The following is a 20233-nucleotide window of genomic DNA, read 5'->3' as shown; positions in this document are numbered from 1 at the left end:
CTGGGACCAGAGAACACGTTCGTTCAGTTAAGAACAAGTCCCACAATGCCGAAGCGTTGACAGTATTTAGATTTCAAAACTATGTTCATCGTGGGTTCTAACTTTACCTCCTCTATGTGCCACAATCCCCACCCTTCGAGTTCCCTCCGCCTTCTCCGTGCCCCTACATGAGGAAAAGCCCGTTCAGTCATCTGAAAGGCGTCACCTCGGCAACTCCTGCCCCACCCAGGGCACACATCTGATCTGACCCATCACCAAGGTGGGCGTCTGACGGCCGGGAGGAAAGGACACGAAGGCCTAGGAGGTGAGAGCTGCGTCTCCCCGGAGCCCAGGGTTACCCGGCAAAGAGAAGTTCTGCAGCTCCTCCCCAGGGCCCTGCATCACCTCTCGCTGGTACCCCTAGCAGTGAGGGGAACCATGAGGCCTGACAACGCGGTAAAACTCCCGAGCGTGAGTTCTCCCAGGTCAGGAGCGCACAGAGCCGAGTCAGCCCGACCACCGTGTGGAAACAAAGCCACGAGAGGCTGTCCCTGCAGCTCCACACGTGAGGGCAGAGGCCCACCAAGCAAGGGAATGATTCACCTCAACAGACTTGACCAAACGAGGGTCCTTGGGAAAAGCACATCATAACCCAAAGTATGTGTCAGCTAGAGCAGAAAGCCTGGGACTTCTCATTTTCCAGATGCAGAAACTAGGCCCAGAAAAGTTCAATGAACTATTTAACATCACACATTCAGTGGTAGAACCACCGAAGTTTTCACCTGCCAATCTAGGGGGGTACAGAGCAGCATCCCTGGGCCCAGCTCAAGGCACCGTTTGGCCCATGGAACATTTTCAATCCCTGATACTAACTTCCTAAAATAACTCTGCTTCAGCACACACAGGGTAGGCTGGTATTAGTCAGCTCTCCGATAATTTCCTATGAGAAATGTGGCAACTGGTTGAGTTGACTTGGTCACTCCTGACTAGACTCGATGCAAAACACAAAGTTCCCACTGAAGTGCTTTGGTTACCACTGTTCATTAGCATGAGCCTGGATAAGAAACTGCCTTCAGGTCCAGGCTACCGGTCTTAACGACAGCCCCAAGGTCCACCCTGCTGCAGCCTGCACGTGCAGTGACTGTGCCCACGGAGCAGGACTTCTCCGTGTAACTGCAGGTCACTCCGTGCCCACAGACAAGTGTTTCACAGCTGCAGGAGTCCGGCCTGGAAGTGATGGCCCGGGCACTGCTCCACGGCTGTCAGGACAGCCTCTAGAAAAGAAGGCAGGCAACTCCGGGACCCGAGTTGGGTAAGGAGTAAAAGTCACAAAGACACTAAAGGAAGACTGAGTTCCCAGGAGGACTGAATTCCCAGGCAGTATAAATCAGTACAGCACATTTTATTTCTCAGAGAAGATACCAGACAAGAAGTTATTATTTTCCCAGCATGTTTTCATCAATATTTTTGCACAGACAAAGCTACTGAATGTCAGTCCACGTCACTGCCTGTCCTGTCTCCCCATGCGTAGGGTCCTACCTGGGAGAAGACGCTGGGGAAAGCATCACGTACCCTGCGTGGCCCAGTGTCCTGGACAGGAGTGCAGACTACAGAACAGACTTCCTGGGTTCAAATCCCAAGACTAACCAATTGGTAGCTTTGTCTCTTGGACCACGTTATTCATGAATGCTTCAGTTCACGCATCTGTAAAATTACCACACCAGTCACAGTACCCACGTCACAGGCCACAAACATGGAGCAGGGAGTATGGAAGCGCTCAGAGCCTGGCAGGGTGCCGACTGCACAGGGCTCTGGCAAAGCGGCCCTGCCGCCACCCACACAGCAGGGGCCCTGGGGTCAGTGTCAGGCGTCAGCTACAGCAGAGGTGGCTTACAACTCAAAGTACAGTGCCAGATTTTTCTCTGAAGTAGAACTCTGTGGGTAGGGAAATAGCTGGTAAACTAAAAGCATTTTGTTTGGCCCACGTGGCATGATAGAAATAAAGACTTTCACATTAAAAATTCCATATTTGAACCTTTGGAAAAATCAGAATTTGTGGCAATGCTGGGGCCAGACTCCCACAAGTACAAGCAGCTGGAGTGGCCTCCCTGGGGCCGTGCCCACCCCCTCCACTGTTGTATGCAGCCCGCTTTCCCAGTCTGCATTACCAGCCCTGCCTTTAGCCACTCCCCCAGGTATTTTATTACGAAAATGGTCAAACCATACAGAAAAGTTGAAGTTCACAGGAGGCCCCGCGGCCCCGTGACCTGCAGCCCACCGGGACCTCGGCAGTGGACGCCGTCACACAGCCAAGCCTCACCAGCCAGCACTGCACATACACGGCTGACCAGAGGTCACGGCCTGCTTGCGCTCTGAGCTCTCCCGAGGTGCGGTCTGCGCGCGGGGGCAGCACCCTCTTACGTGCTTCCTGCGCCAGGTGCTGCCATCACTGAGGCATCCAAACCCTGGTGAGAGACAAGGTTCCCTGCGCCCTCTGACGCGGCACCACCAGAGGCCAAGGAGATGCTGGTGGTGAGCAGAAACACAGCTGACCTCTCTTAAGGTGGCATCTCTTTCTGCTCGACTGAACAGACCAGGTCTGGGTGTAATCAGTTTTGCTGATAATACAAATTCACTGTGGGGCTCAAAAAGCAGCAGCTAGTGGTTAAGACTTCAAAAATCTAAAAAAAAAAAAAGACCTCAAAACTCTAAATAACTATGTTTTTCCTGAAAGCAGCAGCCTGCAGTCCGACCCTCAGACTGCGATGCCATGGAGGGAGGGACGCGGAATGAATGGTACAAGCCAATAAATAACACAAGCATCCCTCGGGGCCCACTCGGAGGAGCTGGACTCCACTCCCCAGACGAGCCCAGGGGTCGTGCCGAGTCACACGGAAAGAGTCTGTCATTTGCTAGTTAAGAGAAGGCATTCCTCAGCCCAGGAAAAGATAAGATAGGAACCTCACGTTCCAAAGGTGGAATAATGCACAGCTAAAGCCTGAAAAAGGATAAAACTCTACTGCTGCAGACTTTGAGCAGAGCCCGGCGGTGCGGTGGCCCGTCTCCATGGAAACGTGTGAGAACAGCCCGTCCCCTCCATGTGAGCGCTTCCCTGACGGTTCCTCTGAAGGTTCGAGGAGAGCGGAGCTCCTGCTCCTGCAGCGCGGCTCCGCGCCCCACCCACAAGGGGCCTGGGGTCCAATCACGAGCGGCTGTGCGATTTCCCCAGGACAGGGAGAAAGGGCAGATTTCGGAACAGAACAGGTGCATCACAAGATGCTACACCAGCAAAAGGTCTGACCCTCGTGTCACAGCCCACCCCACCCTTTCCACAGCGGAGCTTCCCAGCTGTTGGAGAGAGAGCACCACACTTAACCTGCTCTTTATTTCAGGGTTGATGTGGGAACACATGAGGTAACAAATATGAAAACAGATTCTAAAAAGATTAACACATGAATCCAAGTACTGCTGTTAACACATGTTCTTTGTGTTATCTTATGGAACAAAATATACTATGAGGCAGTCTTGGGCACTGATTCAGAGCAGAGTCGGCAACAGTGAGCATTTCAGGCTCTGCAGGTCGTACGTCTCCCACAAATACTCAACCCTGCCCCTGTGGGTGGAGACAGCCAGGGACGCCGCCAGTGAGCACCGCTGCGTTTCAGTAAAATTTTATGGATATTGAAATTAAAATTTCATACAAGTTTCACATCACAAAATATTGTTCTTTCGTTTTTTTCAACTCACTGAAAATGTAAAACGACAACGCCCTGTGTTTTACTGCCGTCAGCTTCCCAACAGACTTGGATGTGTGCAGACGCAACCTACTGACTGTGTGCAGGCTCAGAGCAGCGCTCCCCACACAAAAAGCATCCAATGCATGTTTGCTTGATGTTACCGTTAACAACAGTCACGTCAAGTGCAACCAGGGTAGGCATCTCCTGGTCACACGACAAGCGTGTCTGTAGCTAGATGTGAAAACAACTTCTAATATTCGATTTCGACATAGTCGGTCACATTAATGTTGGTCCACGGCACACCCAAGTGCACGGAGCGAGTCGGGGGACAGCTCAGCGCCCACGCACGGATAACATGGCACCAGCTTTCAGTCCCTCAGTGGCTCACCCCACCTGTTTACACAAGGGGGCCTGTGTCCAGGAACAGGGAAGGAGCTCGGGAGCGGTGCCAGCATGATGCGGTGGCAAGGATCAAGAACGTAACAGGGGTCCCGGTTCTGACCCTGTGCAGCCACCGAGGCTTCCCAAGGCCCCGGGAGGGCTGCTCCTGGTTGGTCGGGGTCCCAATCATGCTGGCGCCTTCTGAAGGAGCACGCCCCTGCCCGCTGCCCTGGGGTGCCCTGCACGACGGCTCCCAAACACAGCGCCGTCTTAGAAGAACAGGTTGGAGGGTGAGGGATTTCCACGTAACTAAGTGGTGGACATTCCTGAAAGGCAATTTAATGCCACCAAAATCAGCCAAATACTGTAACAACTGGGAAGAGAGTCCAGCGAAGGTTCAGATCACAGTCTACCGGGCACACAAATGTGATGTGACATGAAGTAGGGGGCTTCATTTTCAAGTTAATGTCACGTTTGTGGAAAGAACATCACAACTGGTTTGTTGGGGTATTTTTCTTTTGCTTTATATATTGTGTGGATGTGTGTGGATGTTTATGTGTGGATGTGTCTGTGTCTGTCTGTATATGTGTGTGTGTGCGCGTGTATGTGGACATGTGTATATGTGTGGATGTGGATGTGTGTATGTATGCGTGTATATACATGTCTGTGTGTGTGTGCACGCATGTGTATGTGTGGATGTGTGTCTATGTGTCTGTGTGCATATGTATGCGGATACGTGTATGTGAGACGGGAACAGAATGAGCAGGGAAAGGAGGGAAGACTGAAGAGTCTTGAAAAATATGGCTGGGGGGTACAATTAGAGGCCAGGGAGGGGCCAGACTGTTACTGTAAAACGCAAGAGGTGAGCAGGATTAGGGGGGTTTGGAAGGGGCCACGTGAAAGGAGAGGGTGACCTTAGCTGGAAGGGCACCTCTGCCACGCGGCGGAGGTGGACGGAGAGGCACAGTGGTCTGGAGGCGAAAAGCTAAAGAAATTCTCATCTAACTTCTCTGTTTTCTATCTTATCTGTGAAACAGCAGGAACAACTATGATGGTGATGGAGGTGGTGGGAGGAGTAATCGTAATAATGATGGTTATCACATTAATTACTAATATAGCTAATCAATAGATTACAATAGTAATTAATAGTAAGTCTATAATACAATGTTTATATTTTATATAATTAACAGAAAAGTAATTACTCTAATTAATAAACATTAATATCACATTATCAAACAGCTAAACATACTTTTGAGCACCAGTTAGCACTGTTCCCACTCGTTACTCACGCACCCCTCCCAGTGAGCTTCTAAGGAGGGGGTGGTCACTGTGGTTCTCATTTCCACAGGGCTAAGGGCCTTGCCTGGGGCCCTGCGCTAAAAACTGAGACCACAGCACTCACCCCATCAGTCCCGCCAGGGCCTCACCTCGGCAGCACCTGATACACCAGCTCTCCACACAGCACCTGAGCGCCACCGAGACCTTAACAAGTGTCACGTGACAGCTCTTTGAGGGGCACTCCCTGGTGCGGTGGCAGAGACCAAGGGGTGAGAAGCAGAGGGGCAGGAGGTGGTATCATCTGTGGAGCAGTGGGCTGACCGGAGGAAGCAGCCTTTCCAGACACTGGAAAGGATCCACTTGAATTAGGTGACCATGAACGTAAAGTGGTAAAAATCTACACTATTCTGTGATGTGAGCTGCTCTGGCGGAAGCACAGACAAATCAGAGCTGGGCACACTCAGAGTTAGGACCTTACCGGGTAAGTTTCACATTTCAGCGAGGTAAAGGAGTTTAGGGTTCAGGGAAAGCATCACTGAAGTGAATGCAGAATCTGAGCAAGATAAAGAGGGAAGCTGATGTGAGGAAGAGGACCAGGAGTTCCAGTGAGAACCTCGTAGCACTGCACGCAGTGGTCACAGAGCCAGGAGCTCAGAACAGGAGCGGTCTGGGTGACACTGTGCCTGGGTGACTGGGAGTGGGCGACAGCGAGGTGGAGGGATAAGTCACCCAAAATGAGGAGGTGAGGAAGCTGAGAGGCCAGAGTGCTGGATGGTCTGATGGTAGTGACACGGAGGCTGTGCGTGGTCTTCAACAAATGAGGGGCAAGGACATGGCACCACCAAACGGCATGCGAATCACAGGAGCAGAAGACTGTTCTTACAAGAGGGGGTGGAGGGTACTGCTCAGGAAGTGATACCGGGAACAGGGACTGCCCCTACTTCCTGACACAAGTGAGACAGGGGAATAAAAGGCCTGAATGACGCAGCAGGAGTGCTCCTGGTGCCTGAGCCCCTGCCCCAGGCTCTATTCCACTGCCTGTTACCCTGCAGACTCTTCTCCATATTGAGTTTTCTAAGTAATCCAGTAACACTGAAGTGTATTTTTACTGCAAGAATAAGAGAAAATGAAAACTATCTACAGTTTGTTGTGTATCCTTCTAGAATGTTGTCTAGACACACACTTTTTTAAAATTGAAGTACAGTTGATTTACAACGTCATGTTAGTTTCTGGTGTACAGCACAGTGACTCGGTTATACGTATGTAGATTCTTTTTCATTATAGGTTCTTACAAGACACTGAATACAGTTCCCTGTGCTGCACAGTAGGTCCTTGTTGTTTATCGATTTTATATGTAGTAGTTAGTTACCTGCTAACCCCAAACTCCTAACTTATCCCATTTCCCTTTGGTAACCATAAGTCTGTTTTCTATGTCTGTGAGTATGCTTCTGTCTTGTAGATAAGTTCATTTGTGTCATTTTTTAGATTCCACATATAGGTGGTATCATATGATATTTATCTTTCTCTGCCTGACTTACTTCACTTAGTGTGATCATCTCTAGGTCCATCCACATTGGTGAGAATGTAACTTGGTGTAGCCACTATGGAAAACGCCAGAGATTCCTGAAAGAACTAAAAGTAGAGCTACCATATAATCCAGCAATCCCACTCCTGGGCTGTATCTGGAGAAAACTCTAATTCAAAAACACGCATGCACCCCACTGCTCACAGTAGCACTGCTTACAACAGTCAGGACACAGCAGTGACCTAAGTGTCCATTGACAGACGGATGGATAAAAAAGCTGTGGTGTGTACAGACAATGGAATACCACTCAGCCACAAAAAATAATGCCATTTGCAGAAACACGGATGGGCCTAGAAATTATTATACTAAGTGAAGTAAGCCAGACAGAGAAAGACAAATTCCACAATTTTTCCAACTAGAGGAGGACGGTCACCATGACCATCAACACATCACTACTGACACAGCTGATGTCAAATGTTCCTAAATAAAACAGAATTGATTTCATTAATTTCTTGATTGTTACTTCTTGGTCTATTTATTGTTAATAGATTTCAGTGCTAGCAATTAGCCAAAGTCTGATTTTTCATAGATCTTCTGACCATGATATATTAAGAAATCTAATGAATTTTTATACCAAAGTCCCAAATCTTCAGTTTTGCAAGGGTGCTAAACAGATAGCGTCATTTTCTGTGTTTGCCATGACAAGAATGAGGTAGGCAAGCAACACTTCCGGCATTACTTCACCTGGCGTAGGCGCAGAATTATGTAAGAATCAAAGGAGCAACAGAATGCAAAAAAGAAACCTCCCCTACAGAACAGTGTGTATCAAAGAGACCCTTTAAAGGTACACAGGAGAAAGGGGCCAGGACTGCTGAAAAGCAGTGTGTCCAGGTGGGAAAACAGGAGCTTCTGAGTCAGACAGACCTGGGTTCAAATACCAATGTGACCTATGGGAGCCAGGCCAGGGCTACCTGCCTTCTCTGATTCTACCTCCTCATTATTAGAAGGAATAATACCACCTACTTGGTGGAACTGTTGATGCAAAGACAATAAAAACAGCAAAATGCACAGTGAGTGCTCAGTAAACAGCACTTCCTACAGCTGCGACATACCAAGAGTTCCAGTAAGCTAAAGTATTTGTAAAAATTAACATGATCTGGGAAAACAACAACAACAACAAAAAAACAGACATGTTAAGGTGATATTTGTACTAATGAATTGTTTTTATTTTACATAATTTTGCTTTAATGTTATCTTTTTACTTAGCAGTAAATATAGAGATGAGTAAATCAAATGTGAAACCAATACTTCAAAGAACTCTTAGATTTTCTTGGACTCTGAATACTTATCCCACAATTTTCTATTATATTGAAGTTTTTTAAAAGAGAAATACAACCATATCATATCATCCTTCTTCAAAAGTTCTTCAAAAGAGTGGGGTGGGTATAGCTCAAGTAGTGGAGCACGTGCTTAGCTTGCACAAGGTCCTGGGTCCAATCCCCAGTACCTCCTCTAAAAATAAATAAACCTAATTACCTCCCCCTCAACAAAAAATTAAAAATAAACAAAAAAATGTTTAAGTTCTTTGAAAGAATTTAGAGAATATTTTGCTTTTTCTAAAAGTTATCTTGCAAACAACGATTTTCAGAGATAGGAAATCAAGCAGAAATTTGATCATTTGTTTTCTAAATGAAACGTTTCATTCTATCTTATTTGCTTCATGTTTACAGTGTTCTTTCAGCTTCTTCCTAGGCCTCAGCGCGCTCATCTGTAAACAAGACAGATGGATCAGATGTTGCCCTCCAAGTTTCTTTTCGCTGTGGTACCCTGGAACTTGACAACCCTACAACGAGACAAGTACTTGTCGCTAGTACTGCACCTCTGCTTTCAAGAGCTCCTCCAACAGTCTTTTACCCAAGTGGTGGTCCCAGAGCTGAAACCATTACTGACTCATCACTGAGCTGGGGAGCCCAACGGGAGCTGCAGAGCTTGGAAATCCGCAGAAGAGACAGCAAAATGATTAATGATTTGATAACTGATCTTAAATTAAAGGGAAGGGCATGTGTATTAGATTAGAATAAAGAAGACTATTGGAGAAAGCTGATCATCTAAAAACATACAAAGGCAACTGCAGATAATGATCAATACTCCCTCTTCACTTTTACTATGAACAGTGTAATAGGAAATGGATTCAACATGGACCAGATCTTTAAAACTATGGGTCTCCCAACCCCTGAGGCCAGCGGCTAAGCTGTCTTTGCATCTCAGCGTCTACCACACAATCTCGCATCTAGGAAGCACTCAATAAACACGTGACTAAAGTTAATTAACAAAGTGTCATCTCAGTTTTTAAAGATCCAACCCACAGAGGTGCATTATTGAGACAGAACAGGAAACTTCTTTTCTTTTGATAATAAAAAAAATTTTTAAATGGTAACAGCCTGTAGGTGCCGACTAGAAACAGATAAGAGATAAAATTCATTATATTTCAAAGTTATTTTCCGTTAGAATCCTTTGAGCTGTGGTGACCCTGTCATGGACGGGCTTTAGCACAGAAGAGCTGAAGCAAGGCAGTCTCTCCTCGCACCTGAAGCTGGTTTGACCATGAGTGCGCCGACCGTCAGCCCCCATTGAGCGTGGAGAGTCCTAGCGGAGGCTGTCCTGACACCAGTGAGCACAGAAGGTGGAGGGCACAACCAGGTGGGCCTTCCCACGGGTCCCAGTGCCGGAGCAGCTCTTCAAGTCGGAGCGTGTGACTCCAGCACCCTTCAAAGTCATTTTCCACTCCCTAGCGGTTTACAGCAGGTGAGTCATTCTTTTGACCTCATTTTTCATGCTATTTACTGTCAAAGAGGAACAATCTAAACTGGAAAATCAATACAAGAGGCATGATTACAGAGCAGTGAAGCTACACCCAAAGGACCCAAACAGCAGCCACACGCTCCTGTGAAATTCACATTCTGCTAGAAGGGCAGCTCTCTCATCAGCCTCCAAGAGCACGACACAAGCTGAGACTGGTTCCCACCTGAGTGTCCCATCTGTCACTCGGTCCTCGAGGAGGGGCACACTGTCTGCCCACAGGTGGCCAACACTCAGAATGCACACCCCCTCCCTGTCCTTGCCCTTGTAAGGCAGGTGCCTTACAGAAAGTCTCTCTCTTCCCCTGTATAGCCAATGTACTCATTTTTTAGTTCCTTTGGAGACTTTCTGTTGAAATTCTCCCTTATAATGAAGTTCATGGGCTGGTGATGATCTTGGGGGGCAAGAAACCGTATTACTGAACTAGAACTTTGAGCAATGTTTCAAGACAGGGGAAATTCATCTGAGTTATGGAACAGATGTGAACAGGTGACGGAAAGTTTACCCCTGGGTGCTCACCACTGACCACATGGCTGAGCCCCTTGTCAAGCCTTCTAACAGTCAACACACTACACTCTACCTGTGTTAAACACTTTATTCACACAGTTCATAATTTACATTCTCTAAACTAATCTCTGGTATACTGGTTAGAAGGCCAACACAAGGAGATGTGATAATAATTAGAAGAATTAATTAATTAATTAATTAACAGAATTCTGGTCTAGTCACGATGGTGTTAAACTTCGAAATTCCATTAGGCCACCAGTGGCCACTAAATCACAGATAACATATTATGTGCCTCCTGACAGAAGTACACACCACCACCCATGATGTACTCCTGCCAAAAAATTCAAATCTGAATCAGATCAGAGCTCTAGGTCTGATTACCAGTTTACAGAAAATACAGGAAACAAAGGAACATGTTAACACTATAAGCATGCAGTCAGCAAAGTCAAGGTTGCAGGAAACTTTACAGTAAAAATAATCCAGTTTTTCAACAAATAAGATGCAGAGGAATAAAGTGAGGAGGAAACTACAGATTAAGAGAGCCTTAAGACACACGTGAACCAAAGGAAACCTTATTCGAATCCTAGTCTATATAACCAACTATAAAAACATATTCAAGAACCATCAGGGAAATTTAAACACTATTGAATATTTTGATTTTAGGGAGTGAGTGCTCAATTTTTAGGTGTGTTAATGAAATTGTGATTGTTTTTATTTAAATTCCTGTCCCTTAGAAATACATACTGAAATATTTACAAGTAAAATTCTGTGATAATTAGGACTGACTCTAAAATAATCCAGTATTTTGGGGCTGGGGAGAGAAGGCTAAAAATGAAACAAGACTGGCCATGAGTTGACAACTTTTGAGAATTCACTATACTATCCTCCCTAGTTCTGTATTTTGAAATATCCCATAATTTAAAAGTTTAAAATGGAAAAGAAAGTGGGTCACTATACCAAAAATTCATATGTAAAAGCCAGGTTTTGCCAGATATATCATGGATATTCAGAGCATGGCACTGCATGTCCCAAAACTGCATTAGAATATGATTCCAACAGATTGTCACAGTATCACGATGCTTAAGTATACTAAGAACAAAATCGTTTCTCAATTCTTACATAAACCTAACCCCTAAGTACAGTGCAGTACAACACTGCATCAGAAACCACAGACAGATCAATTTTCAATACTGAGAACTAAGGCCTCAGTTTTCCAATTAACTTGATTAAGGAAACAAAAATTCTGCATGCCTGAAAAAACTTCAAGCTTCTGAAATTTACTCAAACTGGTTACAATCTAAAAATCTAAAAAAAAAAAAAATCTAAAATTTAAGAAACAATTTTTAAAATTATACTTCAAATGCAGAAAAAGAAAAAAATTCAAAGCCAAAAAAGAAGTCAACCATTTGAGCAAGCTTCAATTAGCAACCCAAATAAGTTTTCAATTCCTTGCCCTATATAATTCTAGGTCAAGACCTTTCATCTGCATTTATTACTACTATGTTGAACCACTAAAGATTAATCAAAGTTCCCAAATTTCCACCTTCCACCACCTTTAAGAAAAAAATATGATCATTTTCATCCCTAAGTGCAGATGAAAACAGTCACAAATACTGATGAATGTTACACTGCCCCTCCAACCCCCAGAGCCAGGATGCTAGAACACAAAGTCACCACACAGCCAATTTCCTACCATAAATGACAAGAGGAACCAGCTATTCCTGAGAGCATTCCCAAAATTCTATTCAGATTCTAAAATGTATCAACTGCTAAGTAACAAGAAGCACTGAGTCAGGCACATTTACTCACTGGATAAATGAATGTGAAAGAATAAACAGGAGAAACAGTTTTTTGGCACTAACCTCCCTATCAGCTTCCCCTACGGCTGCCTTCCAGGGGCAGTGCTGACCAGTGGGAAATGGGCCAGACCAGACTGGGAAACAAAACAACCTAAACAAGGTAAGCAGCCTTGCAGCCCTTGTGACAGAAGCACAATCTTCCTGCCTCTAGTGTCAGGTTTAATATCCCAAAATATTCTTAACTCATAAAGAATGAAACCACTTGGAAAACCAGAAGCCAGCCTTTTAGGAGTCTTCTCATGCACTTTGGGTCCTAATTTACAGTTACAATCACACTGACGGTAGATCTTTTTTCCCTTCCAAAAGTCAACAGAAAGACTAAGTTATCCTTAACAAGAAAAAAGCTCATATAAGCTCCATTAAAGTCCTCAGAAACATCTTTTTACTGAAACTGCTCTTTCAAAGATTGTAAATGACCAAATCAGTTTTCCAGGTCTCCTCATTTTCTCTGACATCAGTGACTGTTCCTTGAAACCCCTCAGCACCCTGCGCCCTCCTGGCCCTCCTCTGCCTGAGTCTTCCACTGCAGCTGCAGCAAGTGGTCACGAGCCTAGTGGCTTAAAACACATATTTACTACCTCACAGATTTGGAGGTCAGAAGTCCAAACTCAACCTCACTGGGCTACAATCCAGTTTGGGCATGGCTAGTTTCCTTGCCTTTTTCAGCTGCCAGAGGCTGCTGGCACGCTCAGCGCGAGGCCGGTCCTAGGGCTGCTCCAATTTCTGGCTTCTACCATCGCGCCTCCAGCTACTGACTCAGTTCTCCCTTTTATGAAGACCCTTGTGATTGCTCACCTGGATAATCTTCCCATCTGGAGATCCTAAACTTAACCAAACTTGCAAAGTCCCTTATACCATGGAAGGTAACATAGCCACAGGTTCTCAGGATCAGGGCATGGTCAGTTACCTGCAGTTGGAAAATTCCAAAAATAAGCAATTCATAACTTCTAAATTGACCACCATTCTGAATAGCTGATGAAACCTCATGTCTACCGGCTCTGTCCCACCCTAGATGTGAACTACCCTTTTGTTCAGTGGATCCATGCTGCATACACTAACCACCTGCTAGCAAGGAAAACACAGCACAGCAGACCCTTAAACAGGGCTCTGAACCGTGCAGGTCCACCTAGAGACAGACTTTCTCAGTAAGTAGGTACCACACACTACATGATCCCCAGCTGGCTGGGTCCACAGACATGGAGCCCTGGATTTGGAGGGCTGTGTATGAAGTTGTGCACAGACTTTCCATTGCTCGGGTCAGCACCATACCCGTCAGTATTCAAGGGTCAACTGGATATACAGGCTTTGGCACTGCACGCAGTTTCAGGCATCCACTGGGGGCCTTGGAATGGTATCCCCCTCGGATAAGGGAGGACTACTGTATACCTTAGCAGAGACTCACAACCTACCATGAGGCACTCAGTAGTAGTTGTAAATTAACAATCTAATAAAAACTCTAACCAAAATATATGTATGCGTGTGTACATACAAACATATAAAAGAGCACATGGAAATGATGACATTCAAACATCAAAAACGTTACTGTCAAAGCACATTGAATGATACAGGAAAACAATTACAAAGGAAAATTAAGTGAAAAAAATCAGGAAGCAGGGTGGATGATACTAACTTCATAAATACAGTCTTCACAGATAACATGCAAACCCAACATAATGAACATTTTTTTAAACCCAAAAGGAATACACTAAAATGGTAGTGGTATTCACCTTTGCATACATAGCCTGATCTTAAATTGTTTTCAACTTTGTCTGTATAACTTCACTTTCTGGATTTGTTTTACAACGAGGAGCCCACAGGTGTGGTAACTGACCACACGGAGCGAGCACGGAGACGCAGGCGTCACAGGCAGACCGCCTGGGCTTGAGCAGCTTCCAGCTCTGCCAGTTACTACCAGTGGGGCTCTGGGCAATGTCTCAGCTTCCCCGGGTGTAAAATCCAGACAGCAATGAAAGTACCTACCTCGTGAGCTGTTGTGCGTATTACCCACAGGTCAGTGTATTCGGAGAACTTAGAACAGTCCTCGGCCCAGAGTAAATACCACACAAATGGGAGTTGCTGTCAGCTCTGCTGCCACTCGTGCTGCTGCTACTACTATTATTACTGGTGGTGTAGCTATCGTTGAAAATTACTTACCACTACTAAATATTAAAGTGGCCTTAAAAAATGGTAACACCAGGTATTGGTAAGGATGTGAAGCAACTAGAACTCATACACGGCTGTCTGGGATGCAAAATGGTGGGGCCACTTTGAAAAACAGTTTGATGGTTTCTTTAAAGTTAAACATTTATGTTTCAGTTGTCCCACCCCTAGGGATTTAACCAGCGAAACAGAAAATATGTTCACACAAAAATCTGTATGCAAATGTTTCTGGTGGCTTTATTCATTATTACCAAAAACTGAAAATTATCCAAATGTCCTTCAACAAAAGTGGGTAGATAAACTGGTACATCCACAGGGTGGAGCGCCACTCAGCCACAGACACACGCACCAACACGGATGAATCTCAACGCATCGCAGCAGACGAAAGCAGCTGATTCAAAGCTCCGCACTGTGTGATTCGTCCACAAGGCAGTGGTCACAGGAACAGAAAACTGATGAAGGTGGCCAAAGGCTGGGGGTGGGAGGGAGCTGACTACCAGGAGCACAAAGGAACCTTGGGGGTAATGAAAACGTTTTATATCGACTGTGGTAGTGGTTAAACAGTTGGGTTCACTTGTCACAACTCACAGAACTCTACATTTTAAAAAGGTGAATTTTACTGTGTATAAACTATACTGTAATTTTAAAATACATAAAAATAAAAATAAGCAATCATTTAATTTTAACTTACCCACAAGCCCTGTCCAACCTTGAGCAAAATGGTGCTTAATGTGCACACACTGACAGCTTGGCTGTTTTAAAAAACTCACGAGAAGATTCCAAAGCCCAAACCGTATTATACAGATAGTATGTACTTGTCAGGTTTGAGAGTGGGGAATAAAAACGTGGCCGGGGAACAAATGAGTCAAATGTACTGCCCTCACCCACCCCCCAGAAACATCATAAAAATAAGCCTGATTTCCAAATCACACGGCTGAGGTCCACGGTGGCACGGAAACTTGAGACAAAAGCTCGTAAGGCAAAGGGCCAGGTGCCCAACATAGTCTGATGCATCATATTAACCAATCTGAAGAGGTGAACTACCAGAATGACTCAGAGTGACCGTTCTGGATCCACAGAACAAAGACCAACAGGACCTTCCTAATCCCACATTTGCCTTGGGCCTGACTCTAAGGAGAATTCACCAACATACCAGGGTAAGGCAAAAGTCACTTCACACACAGCACAAGAGGAGGAGTAAGTAATGAATCCAGAATAAAAGAGAAAGAGTTAAGAATACAAGTCCTATTCCAGTTATAAAATAAGTCGTGGGGATGTAATGCACAGCACGGTCATTAGTCACTAACACTGTAGTACATGTTCGAAAGCTGCCAAGAGAATGTATCTTAAAAGTTCTCATTACAAGAAAAAAAATTTGTGACTATGTAAGTGATGAGATTTATTGTGGTGATCATCTCACAGCGTACACAAGTGTGGAGGCATATGTTGTGCACCTGAAACTAATATAATTGAGGTCAATTAGACCTCAATTAAAAACAAGAATACAAGTTTTACTTCACAAGTTGGCCCACATACATTCTGCTGTGACCTAAGCTGAACACACGTCACCCTAGTCTCTGCCTTTCTTCCTTCCCTCATCTGTCCCTGACTCCACCTCTCTACCAGGGGACACATCATCTTAATTTCCCTGAGGACACAGGGCCAGACTAACAAAGCTCTGGAGGGACAGAGGTTACTACATTACTCCAGTCTGGGGAGACGCTAAGGGCCTGGTCGTGGGCTCTGAGACCACTACAGAACCAGCCTGGATTTCTGAGTCAAGCGTAGCATCATCCTAGTCCCCCGAGTTTCCCTCCAAATGAAGACCGACCAGACTGGACCAGAGACAAGCCCTGTGTGGACCGACAGCAGTACCCTCCACCACACTCAGCACAAACATGAGGGCCAATGTAATACACAATGAAGGCACAGCAGGCCTCATTCTAACAAACCCCAGAAAGCCTCCTTTCCAAAAGCAGGCAGTGGCCTCTTATGCAGCCCAGCAACTCAGGAGACTCAGCTCCATGAGCCTGTGTCGGACCTAGAGCTCCCAGGATCATAATGCTGAGGACACCAGACAGGTGCTAAGAATCAACCTTACCAAATACATACATACATACTTAAAAATGAAAGAAGTTTTAAAAGTACCAGCCCACACTTCACACCCCATAGTGGATACACATACAGGGAACGGGAATTCCTCTGCTAGCAAACTCGTGCCTCCAATGGTTATATAACCAGGTTAACGCTCCCTTCACTGAAGACGCTACATACACACCAAATCTCACTTTACCTGCCCAGGTTTAGTTTGTCTGCTTCAGTTTCCAAGGCTTTCATCAGAGCAGCACCTCCTCCCAGTCTATTTCAAGTATCATTAACAGGCCCCCTGGAGCTAGTTATCTCTGACGCAAGCACCTCGTGGCAGAAGCAAAGGCTGCCGAGACAGAAAGGTCTCTAAGTCAAAAGCGGCATCCAGGCACCATGACCTCAAGTGCAAAACATGTACCATGACCTTGAGGGAGAAGAAAAATCATCCCCTCAACATCCCCTGGGGGGTTCTCCCAACATGCCCAGATGGCAGCCCCCAGTGGTCAAGAGGCCACGGCCAAAGCAGAAGAGAGAGTGGGCGCAACTATCCTGGTAATCCACAACGCGCTTGTACGGCAGGCGGTGGTTCTGACCAAACAATCGGATGGCTGCGCCACTCTCCACTCAGAAGCACAGTCATCACGACGCTGCTCAGCCACTGGCAGCTCCAGTCTCTCGTTTTGAAAATAATCTTTATGTAGCCTAAGAGTGCTTCAGACCACAGAGAAACACTGCAACTCTGAGGAAACTGACTCGTAAAGAGTTCCTGAGCCAAGAAAGGCCCCTGGTCTGGATTCAAGCAAAGAGACGGTCTCTCAACATAAGGTCTGTGAGACATCAAATCCTCAACAGCTTCATCTCTAGCTGAATCTGTCCAGTTGAGTGCACCGCGCCAGTTCAACTCACTGACAGCCTGTAAACAGGCGCAACGCCACACTGCACTTGCACGTGCTTTTAAGATCCCCAGCTGTCAACTCTTTCCTCCTGAACGTGAAAGGAGCACTCACAGAGAGAAGGTGCACTTCGCAATCTGGGCTGGTAGGTAAGAGAGAAGGAAAGACACCAAGGCGGCCAGTCAAAGGGAAAGGGCTCAGGACAGTGGTTCCCTGGTGCGGGAAGAACCACAGGCCTGACCTCAGGGAGGTGCTGTTCTCAGGGCACAGTTAAACCGTCTGCGCTGAGGGCCGGGGTCACCTTAAAAGAAACGGACTACAGAGTTACACTAAGAAAACAAAGCTTCAGTAAAGGACCACGTGGACCAGAAAACTGGTTTCTAGTTCCCCTTCCTCTGTGGTCCCTTGACGTGGTTTCTTTCAGAATCTAGCCCTCAATCTCCTTACTATTCTAAATACATTAGAAAAGTAAAAGTTCATCTTTTCAAAGAGCTCAGAAAGTTAAAACAACGAACGTGGCCCTCTTCGTGTCTTACTCATTCACGTCCAGCTCCTCATTAGGTGAGCTATAAAGCCCCTAGGTTTAAATCTGAATAATCCGTGCCTAAGGGCAACTTCTCTCCTTTCTAACCTTGGGCAAGCAAGTTTTCTGAGCTTCAGACTCCTCACCTGTAAAATGGTCATTGTAACCACACTACCTGCCGCGCCTACTTCAAAGGATCCCTGCAAAGATCCACATGCACGAGAAAATACAAAATAACTTTTAAACAGCAAAGGACTATGCAAGGGTTGGCTGCTACCTTAGGTGGGGCGGTTATGAGCAGGAGAAACATGGGTACAAATGGGGGGAAAGAAGGGAAGGTTCTTCCACCTGAAAAAGAACTGCAAACATAGCGAGGACTAATTCTAAGCTATTGGCTAATACGTTCAGGGACGTGGGATGACACGAAATTGCATTATTATTTGTAAGTGGATTCTCATGCTAACACATTCACTCCGCAGACAGCAGAAGAGGAAAATAAGGAAGAGCAGGAGTGGGTGTCCAGCTCTCTGCTCACCGAAACACCTGCCGAAGTTCCACTTGGGGAGGGAGGGCGGGTCGGTCACGACAGCCAACACTTACTGGACGCGGGTGCACAGGTGTTATCACCGCGCTCAGACCCGTCAAGTTGCCCACAGCGCGCATACCGCAGCTCTGCCCGCGGCGTAGACGAAGGGCTGCGGGGCAGGGCAGACAGAAGGAGCGGGGGAAAAAGCCACTCCGGGGTCTGACAACGCCATTGCCTCGGCCGATGGTCTCCACAGGACGACGGAGGGAGCGGACGCGGGCGAGGAGGCGGGGAGACACCTGGACCCGAGGTCGGCGGTGCCCGGAGACCCCGCCCGGGGACGCACACTGGCTCCGGTTCCGGAACTGCTGGCCTCGCCCCAACCCGGGGACGAACCCCTCAGGGCCGGCGGGACCACGCGCCCAGGAAGAGGGGCTTCGGAAAGGGCGCCCACGAGAGGCACGAGCCCACCGGACGGCGAGGACGACGCGGGCCCGAGCGCTGGGAACCAGGACGACCCAGGGAGGCGGGGGGAAGAGCGGGCCCCGGCCGCGAGCCGCGGGGCGGCGTGGCAGCGGCTCACCTGGTGCAGGGCTGTCAGGCCGTCCACGTTGGCCGTGTCCACGTCGGCGCCCCGGGTCAGAAGCCGCCGCACCTCGTCGGTGTCTCCGCTGGAGCAGGCGGCCAGGAACACGGCGCCGTCCTCGAAGCGGACCCGCGGGCCCCCGCGCCGAGTCTGCGGCGGCCGCCCCGCGCCCGGCCGGTCGGCGGGCTCCTGTTCCGTCAGCGAGCCCCGCCAGCGCCGCAGCTGCTCGGCCCGCCGCGCCCGCGCCGACTCGGCCCGCTTCCCGCCCAGGTGCTCCAGCTCCGCCATCGCCGCTGCCGCTCCAGGGCCGCCGCCGCTGCCGCCTCCCAGCGCCTCAGCCGGGAGCGGAGGGCGGAGACCCGCGCGCTGCCATCTTTACTGCTCCACCGCCCGCACGCCCCGCGGCCTCAGCACGCAGGCGCGACGGCGCCGCTGTTCGTCATGGGACTCGTAGTCCGAGGCCCGCGCCCACGCCCTGGCCCGGGGCGCCGGCACCCGGGTGGAACTACAAGTCCCTGGGTGCATCGGGAAGAGGCGCGGCCCGGGACTCCCCGCTGGCTGCGGACGCGCGGGGTCACCTCTGCCCCAGAGCGGGCGCTGTCCCGGACCGGAGTCGGGCTCTGGGGGCGCGCTGGGAGTCGCAGTTTATTCCTGTTGTGACTACCGACTAATCTGGGCTCCCTCGTTATCACTGCAGCCTTGTGAAGTGAAAAAGGGGTCGGTGATTATCTCTGTTTTCTCTGGCGGAAAACCGGACGGAAAGTAACCGAAACTCAAAACCGCGTCCTGCTTCTAAATCCAGTTTTATCAACACTGTAACGTGGGCGCGTTAACATGGAGCCCAGACAAGGTCCTGGGGAGGATGCACGCAGGCATGTGGGAAGAGCGTTCACACTCACGTTCAGTTCACGTCCTTGCACAAGTTGCTGGATGTCTCCGAGCCTGTTCCCTTGTTTGTAAAATGGGAATAATAACCTCCTAGGGTGGTCGTGTGGTCGAACAGGACCGTACATGCAAGGATACCTGGTACTACTATCCCTGGCGTGTATCAGCCCACAATAAATACTAACTTCCCTACTCTCTCCTCCTCTTCTACCCTTTTCGTGGATCTTAAATTCTGGACACAATGGATGTCTTGTCTTCCACGATTTCATCCTCAAAGCTACAAAAAGATACTATGGAACATGCCAAACTCCTAAGGCAGCAAGTGGCCATTTTCACATTCTCAGTGAACTTGGTTATAAAACCTGTGAGACTGACTTAGTAAGCATACCCCCCAGGGCTTTGCCCTTGGACAAAATATAATTAAACGTGGTATCCATAACGAGAGAG

The 20233-nt window shown here is 47.6% G+C and overlaps 1 protein-coding gene across 13 annotated transcripts in view; it reads right to left on the bottom strand.

The window, feature by feature from the left end:
• Nucleotides 1-19310, bottom strand: part of PPP1R12B (protein phosphatase 1 regulatory subunit 12B) — a 125353-nt gene extending 106043 nt beyond the window's left edge. For 5 of the 13 annotated variants that reach the window (XM_064477336.1, XM_064477335.1, XM_064477338.1 and 2 more), the window contains exon 1: nucleotides 18899-19308. In XM_064477336.1, the coding sequence (XP_064333406.1) occupies nucleotides 18899-19189 (291 nt within the window). In that variant the 5' untranslated portion in view covers nucleotides 19190-19308. Of the gene's footprint in view, nucleotides 1-18898 lie in introns of all 13 variants that reach the window. The other 8 variants (XR_010377204.1, XR_010377205.1, XM_064477342.1 and 5 more) reach the window with 3 other exon arrangements.
• Nucleotides 19311-20233: the final 923 nt, after the last annotated feature.

The sequence above is a fragment of the Camelus dromedarius genome, chromosome 21 (genome assembly GCF_036321535.1).
Source record: "Camelus dromedarius isolate mCamDro1 chromosome 21, mCamDro1.pat, whole genome shotgun sequence".
In the NCBI taxonomy this organism is placed as follows: Eukaryota; Metazoa; Chordata; class Mammalia; order Artiodactyla; family Camelidae; genus Camelus; species Camelus dromedarius.
This window is presented reverse-complemented; position numbering and strand designations above follow the sequence as displayed.